We start from the raw sequence: 10,632 nt of genomic DNA, 5'->3' as shown, positions 1-10,632 counted from the left end.
AGGACTCCTTCATTGCTGGCTAAGCCATCGGCTGCTGGCTGCTGCGGGCACACAAGGCTACGAGCACCTGTTGAACTGCCGGGACCGGTCTTGCCTTCCCTCCACCTTCCCTCCCCTGCCCCGAGTTGCCACGGGTTTCTCTCCCCCCACCTGGAGAATTGGGACTTTGTATTGTTTCTTCTGAAAGTTTTTGATTGCACCATTTGTTGTTTATTCAGCTTTTGTTAATAAAAAGTTGTTCTTTTCCTTTTCCACACTTCCACCTAAAGTTTCTTGATTTCTAAGTTGTAATCTTGTTAAACTACGACAGTATCCATGTACGTGATGCAGCTGCAGAACACACTACCAGAAATTTGATTAGGAATAAATGCAACAGATGCAGCACCAGGCATCAATACAGGAAATAAAGCAAAGATATACATCAGAAAAGTCAGAGTTTTAATGATAAATTAACAGGTAAGAAAGATAATAAAGAACCCATGAGTTCTGTTTGACATATTCAGAATCTTTTCCACATCAGATTCTTAGTCTTCAATTAGATGGAAGCTAACATGGGAAAAAAGCGTGAGCTTTAGCACTTTAGCATCCACCAGCAGCATCAGTCTGAAAGCAAAGTTTGGGATCTAGTTCTTGGTACCACTTGTTAGCAAGTTTTTCTGATCAGCTAATGGCTTCTTTTCTCATTCAGAATACGCATCTGTGGAGCAGCCAACACAATCTTCAGAAGTGATGCATCACCACTCAGATGTTCTGTGGCACTTTTCAAGCCACACAACCAACTTTTTGTATGAGAATGGCTTTACATTTCCACTTCAGCTTTGATCTTCAGTCCACTCACAGGACAGCTCACACAACAGATACATTACTGGTTTATTAAAACAAAGTTGCCCATGTCCTGAAATTCCTTACAAATTTACAAGTCCACTTTCAAAAAAAGCAAGCTGCTTTGTCACTTTGGCTGTGAATCAAGTTTACAATTTTCTTCCACTTTAAAACTCCAACCACTCTGTCATATAAACACAGTTCGATGGAGAAATCTCACCACCTTCATGACAATCATCAAAAACCTGCAAAGGAAAGCCCTGTGTCAGCAGAGTAATTAGTTTGTTAGATAGTGCTCACATGTTTTCTGCTTCTTCCCTGGTAGGAAAGCATTAGTCTAACACAGGCCAAAATCTAGCCAGCTCTGAGGAAGAAGAGCAAAACAGATCCCCCCACAGTAAATGCTGCAAACAGACATGCTGGCAAGTTTTACCTACCTACCAGTTTACAGTCCAGGGCGGAGAGACCAAAAGCTAGACAGAAATAAGCTAGCTTGTTAAAAACATTGGCAAACTTGGGATCAGAAATATAATTTGACAGCATTCTTTCACATACTATCGAGTAAAGAGACTGGATGTAAGTAGGAAATACCCTGGTAGACCAGGTGCTTTAGACCAACTAAAGAACCTTCCTCTTACACCATAGCTAAGGCATCATGGGCAACTCTTAAGCACAGTTGGCTTAGAAAACCATGAGGCTCGCTCATGGGCAGAACCTTGCAATGGCCATTTGCAGGACTATATTCAAGATCTGCATGCACCCATCTAACCATACACAGAATTAACTACTCACAGGGCAGAGTCCACAGGGTGTCCTGACTAATCCAGTGGGTTGTATGAGAGAACTAATGGCTCTGTACAACTTCATCTGTCCATCCACACTGCCTACTGTCCCTTCCTTTGCAGCAATAATCGTCATCTCCACTTTTCCATCATATATCAGCGTATTTAAAATGGTTTCAATGTCTTCCATTGACAACTCTACCTAAGAAACAATTTGTAAAAGAAATATTAGGAAAGACGGATGCCAGTAAGTCCTGCAAGGAGAAAATAAGCAAACACCACGAGTAACAAATCCTTAGAATTCTAACCTAGCTCAGAAAAAGGCACCATTGGGAACTTTATGGGATTGTGCAGATGCAAAAATAAAAGCAAATACTAATACCACCTCCTACCTACCAAGCACTTTTGAATTGCACTAGCCTTGGTTTACCAAAAAGAACTTCACTATGCATCTGAAGTGTCTACATCATCCTAGCATGATACAGTTCCAGTTTTGGAGGAAAATAATTGTGAAAAAAGAAAAAGACAAGACTGCTGAAGATACACTTATTGATGGTGACCAATAATTGTGAAGGTTTTTTTCCCCTCCTTTTCTTTTTCTCTCCCCTAAAACTCCTTGAAATGCACAGGTAAACTTCAGAGAAATGATAAAATATAAACAAGCTGAGACGATTAACAAGGACATGAATGCTAATTCTTTTATACATCTTTGAAAACCCAGATGTACAAGTTATCCTGGAATCCTATGCATCAGTGATCCTCCCCGAAAAGCAATAAAGCTTCAAAGCTCACCTCCACTAAACTGTAGGGTCCTAAGGCACTTACAAGATCTTCACATAGTCTGCAGTAACCAACTCCCATAGCAAGCAATGTACTGACAATTTGAACCGTAATAAGATTAATCTGTTCTGACCTTACTGATTCCCAGTTCACAGATGTATTTCCACACCTCATGCGATGAGGCGAATGAACTGTTTCGCTGTATCATGGGGTTCTGTTTGCTGTCTCGAGCTGCCTCTGCCTGAGAAAGAAAGCAAAGATTAGTTATAGTCAGTACTCACTGCCAAGAGCCTCCTTCATGGTTCAGTTTCAGGCAGACTAAACTATAAAAGTTGATTCCCAAACCATTTCTGGGACATGTTTAGCATTTAAAGCCATATCCTTAAGACTGATGTATATGAGACAATGCAGTGCACAAACAAATATAATTTTATACTAAATGACACAAAATTTACACTGCAATTTGATTAATATGAAGGAATATCAGCATTTGGCATTTTGTTGACAAAAAAAAAAATTTCTGCTGTACCTAGTGCCAATTAAAACATATTGTAATGGAATAGACAAATGCTGCCAACTGCAGACATATTTAATGAACAGCAGGCTTCTCCTGCAGTTAGACTAGGGACAACTGTCTTCTAAGCAGAGCTAGCTGATTTGTCTTCTACCCTCTCAGAAATGAGGAGCTCTGTAGGAAACACAGAGACTTTTGCTAGATTTTTTGGTCCTGTGTACTTTGGTGCCTAGTTTGTCATTGGACGTCAGTGATAAAAGGCTTCACTCCTTGGACAGGTTATAAGAATATCTATCATTAAAATGCAACACCATCACATGTGCTGTGACAAAAATAATAGTCCAGTACAAATTGCCAATCTAGCTGCAATAATGGCTAACACCTATGGAAAATTTAAGCCTTGTTTGGTACCAGTTTTATAAAGAAAATAATTACTTGCACAACACAAATGGAAGGTGGCTTGAATATTGACACTCACCTTACTTTGCAGAAATTTAAAACACTGCTGATTTAACACCTCCACAAATTCAGACTCAAAGTCTTGGTCGCTGTACCAAGCGCCACCAGTCACTGACCGGTCAGGCTGCAGGTTATACAGCATATAGACCTTCTTCTTGGATGCCTGTTAGAGAAAAGTGTACAGCTCTCAACAGGTGAAAGTATTCCTCGAGAAAGGAAAATCTAAGCAGATAATCTCAAGAGATAGTTCATTACTCCTATACCTCGGGTACAGCAATTCAGCTAACTCAAGCTATCCTTAACATGTTTGACCCTCTGGTAAAAGAGAGATAAAGAGACAATCACCACATTTTGATTCCTAATCATTTTATAACATAGTGTTAAGAGGAGAGAACCCTGCTAACAATATGGACACAATACAAACCTCACAGAAGATCTGAGTTTAATTTTACTGTATTGACTCTAATCCCTCTCCGCAGTCAAAGGACAGCAGGAAAGTGTCCTTAAAAGACAGCAAAGACAAATGTAATGGAGAAGCTTTCGACTGTTTCTGCAGGATTGAACCCATGCATGGATGACAAGGATTTATGTGATTAAACCCTGCAGCTAATGTCAGCCATTGCGAGCCCACTCTTTCCTGCCACACCTAGACGAGGGGAATGGGAATGAATGCTGCTTCAGTCCTGAGAGCAGCAGTCAGTTAAAGGACAATGGTTATCCAAAAGTTGTCCAAAGAATTACTCAACAACTGAAGCAGTTTCAGCAGTGTTACATCCCCTGCATGATTAGATAAAACCAGCATCCCTCAAAAGAACATGAAAAAGCTACTGCTTTTCTATGTCCAACTTCTCTATTTCCATCTGGTTTACCAGACCCCACAACAAAACAGAATCTTTGCTGGAAACTAGAAGAATGTCCAAAGAACATGCTAACACAAATGATTTGTAAATAGGCAGGTAAGGGAGAACAGGATACTGCATAAGTATTGTAACAGTGTGATAAACACAGAAAAGGATAAGCCCTACTCTGGTACCTGGACCATTTGCACATAGGAAACTAGCTGGAACTTGAGTAACTGCAACAAAGTAGAGGAACCAAGACTGAAACAGAATCAAATGCCTTGGAAATTGTTTGAAGTAAACAATACAAATCCAGTATGAACCAGATAACTGAAGGAAGTTTCAGGAGATCCAGAGGAACCTTGCAAAGCCACTTGCAGCTAGGTAACCATATCACTAGTGTGGCTGAGTTTGCTTCAATATCAGAAATACCTGATTGTGCTACAGCAACATTGGGACCAACTGAGAAAGAGTAATTATGGACAGGTTGCTTATTTGGGTGGAGACTGAGTGGAGAAAGGAGGAAAGAGTGGTAGAAAAGAAAGTTAACAAACACAAGAAGAGAATAAGGTGTAAAAGTCAGAACAAGAGAGGGCAGGATAAGCAGACAGCAGGACTGTGGATGCATACAGACAGCAGGGAAGCTGACCTGTGGACCCAAGCCCACTGGGATGGTGGGGGAAACCCAGCAGGCTCTGCCCTAGGTTTATGTCCTAAAGACCAGGTATGGGAGTGCAGGGGAAAACAGTGACAGAACTGCAGATTAGCAACAAGCAGTGCAAGGAGGTTTGTGAAGGGTAGCAGAACTGTAACAACAGTTGTGTGCAATAAAGAACTGAGAGAACTAAAACTCCAATTTGATTGTAATGGCATATAATTAATAGTGGGGGAAGAGTGACAGAATTGTATATTAATAGTGATGTTTATTAATAGTATATTGGTTATTTAATAAACACTATAGCCTCTCATATCTGTTGCACCTCAAACCTGCACACCAAAGGCAGAGTCAAACACTGGTGCACAGTGAAAGAGCTGGAGGTAGGATGAGGTTTCTCTGCTCCCAGTCCTCTCTTAGAAGCATACAAAAGAATGCAGCAAGTGTTTGAAATTGTTTTTAAAAAGTCACAAAATACTCACTGCCACAGATTTAACTGCTTTAATTAGTTTCTTGCTTTCCAAATTTTTCAGTATCTTGTTGATCTCTGTTAAAGGCAAATTACTTTTGTATCTAATGTCCCTGCTCCAAATACCTGTTTAAAAAGAGAGAAATGAACAGAAAATAAATAGACAGAACCATTTGTTTCTGTACATACTCACAAACCAAAAGCCACAACACTGCTTAATTCACTTGCCTACCACAGGATGTATCCTTGATCCCTACCACTCCCAGCAGAAGGGAGGGAACTGACAGAGGGGATTTGGACAAAACAAACAAGTGAAAAAAGCAAGACATACATATCACAACCACTATACTGTCCTCTTGCCATTTACCTCTCCTCCCAGAGCTCTTACAAGCGGACTCCATTCACTGCCAACAGGAATGCACCACAGAAATATTCTTACTGACTAGTACTTCTTTGTAACTAACTAGTGTTTGCTTCAACAAAAATACGACAACTAGTTCTATCTTCTGACTCTCAACCACAGTGTGCAATGAACGCTGAGAAAGCCCTGTCATTAGCAGTGGTTTCTGGCAGCAGGACACCTGTTAAATCCTGGTTCTGCATTTTCTTTTAAGTAGGGAGTGTTCTGCAGATACTTTGGCTTGACAGTCCCACAGATAACTTGCAATTCTTATTCCAAGTCTTCTAAAAGAGCCCCTCCCAAAAGTCAACCAGGACAGGTTATTTTAACAGAGAAACATGTCACCTTCTCTTTTGTTTTTAAAAAAGCAGATATATGGAACATTAGCTACAGACCTGGTATGAGGACTCAAAGTTTTATATTTGTATTGTCCGGGAAGCATTTACAAATTTGGATAGGAATGGTTCCATAAGCAAACAGAGTTAGTACCATGCACAATCATAATTTAAACTACCTTTGTTGCCTGCATCTTCTATAATTTGGTAAACCAGCTTCTCTTGATTGTCAGAGCCTTTCATTTTACTGTAAAATAAGACAGATATCAAGATTTTTGAAAGGTCCAAAATTTGAAAGAAGATGGAGATTTTTTTTAAAACTACAAACAAGTACTATAAAAACCAAAAAACAATGCACAAAAAACCCTCTATGCAGTAAGCCAGCCATTGGCAAATATAATACATGACAGTAAACCTCTCTGGATCCAGCCAAGTTTGCCAGTGAGAAGCCACAGAAAAGAGAAAAGAGCACAATATGAAAGAAAAAAAAGTGACTAAGCAGGAATCACTCAACTTGTCATAACAATGGGGAATTTGGGGTCACATACTAACACAACTTCAGAAAGTCAAACACAGCACGAAACAGAATTTAAGATAATCTGTCTCTAGACAGAACATCTTCAAAAGGATAGTAGAATGCTTCTAACTCTAGAACATGCCTTTTCACTGGTCCAAGAAAGCATGAACTCAGCAATCCTTTTCTAAAGCATTTGAAAGAAAGGATAATACACCTGCACTAAGGATAATTTTGAAGAATATTTCTTTCCAGAAGTATGTCTAGGCATCTTTTATTCAGGTTTACATAGGCATCGCAAGACATGGTTTAGAGGTACATTTGAATAAATCAAAGAGCATGAGTTCAAGTGGCCTCCTGGGACAGCTGTAAATATCAGTGCTGATCCTGTAACACGAGCAGTGAGGAAGTTCACAGAACCCCAGTTAGCAGAAGGTTTGGTCAGGCTTCAGCTGGCTTTCACCTGAGCATATACATATGTCTGCAGAGATCACTTTGGTGTCATTTGGACCAGGAACTCTGCTAGGAAGTTAGGGCTATAGTCCCATGGCACCTTCTGCTCAGTAGAGAACACTACACCTAAAACAGATTTCAGGGTGAGCTCAGGGGAGTTAAGTGTACCCTCCTGAAACAAGCAGTTATGTTCTGTGACATCCATGTGACAGAATCCACATTACACTGCTGACTGACTTCTCAGCTATGCTGCATGAGTTGCAGAATTGTGTTCCAAATATATTTATCCAGCAAACACAGGCTTACCTCGCATTTTGAGAATCTTTGATTCTATACAAGAGACCTGCATTGCTCCTGAGAAGGTCCAGTTGCCCCTAGGAGAGATGGGCACAACGCATTTACTTTTCTTCAAAGAGCTTGTTTCAGAAGGTGGCAAAGGATATTTTTAAATTCTAAAATAAAAAACTTATTTAATGTCAACTAAATAATAAAGAAAGAAAACTAACATTTCTAACCACTGGAAACAATAATAGCCTTGAGGATATTTTCTCCCTACAAGTACAATAATAGTCTTGAGGATCTTTTTTTTCCTTGACATGTATCCACTTACCATCAGCTATCAGAAATAAAAAATAGTTCCTGACCCTTCCCACAACATCTATGCACTTCCTATTACTTCTCCTAACTTTCATATGGTAGGAGGGACATCAAGTTCTTGTGTACTTTACTCTCACTTTCCAACAAAACACTCATTTGCATGGCAATTCAAAAATCACAGTGGAGTTCTACTGCATAAGCTTTGCTACTGGAACTTCGAATTGTTTGAAGTTCTACTTTTTACTAAGTGGACATCACTGGAAAGCTGCCAACTAGGATGGGCAGTGACTCTCAGAAGCAAGTTAAGGGCATCTCTCACACACAGAAAAATTCTTCTGCTCTGGACACTTGTGCCTAGGCCAGGAAAATCCTTATTTCCTATCCTGAAGAGGCAAGCAATTAGACAAGCCTAAGAGTGTAACCCTGTATAACAGCATTAATTAACATTTTAATTGCCAGCTGATCCTTTCCTACAGTTACAGTCTTGTTTCTTAGAGATTTACATCACCTGGCTGATTGAAGCTCACACTTCAATGCTCTTCTACAGATGAGGTACTTGAAGATTAAATCAAACAAAGTACTTGATGCATATTAAGGCTGAGCTCTCACTGCCATTTACCCCCATGTCTGAAGTACTTTTTAGATCTTCCCACATACTCCCCACTTCTAAGCATCAATTTTAAACAAATTCCAAAGACTTAACTATCTTTGAAGCCTCATTATGAAATCTGGATGGCCCTTTCAAAGTTATTGAACACACTTAGTCTATAACAGAACTCATTTATAACAGAAAGATGAAAAAGAGAAAGATTACTTCCAGTGATACCTAGTATGGATCATAGGATCAAAGTTAAGAAGTTTCTTCAGCTAGTAAAAAAAAACCAAACCCAAACAAAACAACAAAAGCCAACCACCACACCTTGCTCAGTTTGGATACTTTCCACTATCCTTCTTTCTAAGAAGCAAGTTGTCCTCTTTTTCAAAGTGCTCTCTGGACTGCACCACTCAGACTGTTTTATTTCCTGACTCCACATGCTCAGGAAGCAGCTAGGTATGGAACCAAAAGGAACCTTGATCTTTTAAAGAGCCTGAACATTTAGCTGCTACTCAAGTTTACACCACACTGACCCAACAAGACTGAACAGCTACTCTATTCTTGAACACTTGGCCGGAGTAGCTGAGTGTGATCCTTGCTCTTATCTTAGGCTGACTCCTGATACAGTAAAGAGAAATGCCCAGTGAGGCATGGGAAATTTACAGAAAATACAAAATATTCCTTGACATGTTTCACCTGCATGTTATCAGAGTAATCCACAACTTTGGGATTTTGTGAGGGGTTCAGAGAAGACATATAAGAGCATGGGCTAACATCCATCCTTTTCTCTCCAGCTAATTCATTCTCGATCATTAATGGGCCTTGTGGTTATCACCCGTGGCCATCTTTCCACCTGATGAACCCCTGCAACTATACTTGTACCCAACTGTTACTCTAGACCATTGTAACATATTCTGCTTTACAAAGTAACACATATGGAAAAGACCAAAAAACTCTAAACACATCAAAAAACCCAGAAACCCACACCCAAAAAACTGAGAAGTCGTACTTCTCAGTGGTAGCTTCCTCACCCAGTGATCCACATCGATATACACCTTCATGTTAACTTTGTATTGCAGACTAGAAAGAGTCAGTTGAGGCACGCCTTAATTAACTTTAGCAATCATTAGTGCTTATGGCTACCAAACGTAAACTATGGTAACTGTATATCATGGCAAATGCTGCTAAATCCAATGGGATCAATCTGCTAGCCCTGCCCAACATGCAGACTGTACGTACAGAGTATGTATGTACATGCTCTGGGTTGGCTGAGATAGAATGAGGAAGGTGAGATCCCCCTACCATGGAGAGCAGCCTGTTGATGGCCACAGCTCGCTGCTGGGCTTCCATGTGAGGCATGTCATTCTGGATCACCTGGTCTGTGATACCATGAGGGAATTGGTGGCACAGCTCAATAATCCTGCGGGAGGAGAAAAGCGAGTTTAAAGTCATGTTCTGTTGCACCTGAATCCAAATTCAAGTATTAGAGTCAGGATGGAAGAGAGTGACAAGAAAAACTCAGGGCAAAAGTATCCAGCGACTGTTTCTTGGTCATGTCTCTTGAGGGAACCCAGCATCTACTCCCTTGTGCTGACAAATACAAGCCCCAGCTGCTGGACCAACTACCTCTGCTCTTGCTGACAACACTGAGCGTGGTGTTCTATTTTACTTTTGTGTTGTTTTCATTATTAACAACATGGATTTAAAGCTCCCTGTATGTTTTATTATACAAAAGCTTCCAATGGAAAGGAACTGGTGACTAGTCAGAGAAGGCAAATAGTGATGAAATACCTTTAAGAAAAAAAAATAAAATACTTCATGTAAAAAAACCACAATTCCTTTTTCCAAGACCAGAAAAAACACCAGGGCAGCCAAAGGTGACCTGACCCCGTCCCCCACTGCCACCTAAGCACCTCTCAGCACGAAACTCTCAGTACCTCAAACAACTGCAACCCTCTCCTTCAGCACCTATTTCCTGACCACACTCAGGCCTCGAACTACAGCCCTCAGGCCTTGAACAACACCTCTCAAGGCACCGGCACGCCCCACGCCTGTCTCCCCCACGTCCCTTGCGGGCCTTCACACACCCCTACTGCGTCCTGCCTCTCCTCTCGCCCAGCAGCCTCTCCACCTCCCACGAGAGAGCCCCCCAGGGCCGCCCGCCCCGCACCTGCTCTCGATATCCATGGGGTCGGGCACCTCCGGCTTTACCTTCACCTCCGCCATGGCGCGGCCGGCCTGGCGCGGCGAGATGACGCTTGAGACGGGCAACGGAGGGGGACGCAACGACCAATGGGAGCCGGGAGCGCCCGGCGCGCAGCGTCCGTGGAAACGGGACGGCGGCGGGGCCAGGCGGGTGAGCGGAGCCAGGCGGGTGAGCGGGGCCGGCACGGCGGGGAGGCAGCGGGGCTGGCACAA

At 41.5% G+C, this 10,632-nt stretch overlaps 1 protein-coding gene across 3 annotated transcripts; it reads right to left on the bottom strand.

Moving 5' to 3' along the window:
• Window positions 1-417: 417 nt before the first annotated feature.
• POLR3F (RNA polymerase III subunit F) lies at window positions 418-10,477 on the bottom strand. 3 transcript variants are annotated; one of them, XM_027697063.1, is made up of 9 exons: window positions 10,426-10,477; window positions 9,517-9,634; window positions 7,329-7,396; window positions 6,235-6,302; window positions 5,334-5,446; window positions 3,377-3,520; window positions 2,518-2,625; window positions 1,615-1,806; window positions 418-1,067 (listed from the first exon to the last, which is right to left on the bottom strand). In XM_027697063.1, the coding sequence occupies exons 2-9, from the start codon at window positions 9,571-9,573 to the stop codon at window positions 990-992; spliced, it is 828 nt and encodes a 275-aa protein (XP_027552864.1). In that variant the 5' UTR covers window positions 9,574-9,634; window positions 10,426-10,477; the 3' UTR covers window positions 418-989. The 3 variants fall into 3 exon arrangements, with proteins under 3 accessions (XP_027552864.1, XP_027552862.1, XP_027552863.1); XM_027697061.1 differs by having other exon boundaries at window positions 10,385-10,469; XM_027697062.1 differs by lacking the exon at window positions 10,426-10,477 and adding an exon at window positions 10,330-10,413.
• Window positions 10,478-10,632: the final 155 nt, after the last annotated feature.

This window comes from Neopelma chrysocephalum, unplaced genomic scaffold, assembly GCF_003984885.1.
Source record: "Neopelma chrysocephalum unplaced genomic scaffold, ASM398488v2 Primary Assembly neopelma1_117, whole genome shotgun sequence".
Lineage (NCBI taxonomy): Eukaryota > Metazoa > Chordata > Aves > Passeriformes > Pipridae > Neopelma > Neopelma chrysocephalum.
The sequence above is the reverse complement of the archived record's forward strand: the minus strand, read 5'-3'. Positions and strand labels throughout refer to the sequence as shown.

What these genes read in the sequence shown, in the direction of transcription:
- POLR3F (XM_027697061.1), bottom strand. Translation starts at nt 10,440, where the DNA reads ATGGCGGAGGTGAAGGTAAAGCCGGAGGTGCCCGACCCCATGGATATC. An exon ending in CCCATGGATATCGAGAGCAG is followed by an intron (nt 9,635 to 10,384) that starts GTGCGGGGCGGG and finishes CTCCTCCCGCAG; the next exon opens with GATTATTGAGCTGTGCCACC. An exon ending in AAGCAGTTAAATCTGTGGCA is followed by an intron (nt 3,521 to 5,333) that starts GTGAGTATTTTG and finishes TTTCTCTAACAG; the next exon opens with GCATCCAAGAAGAAGGTCTA.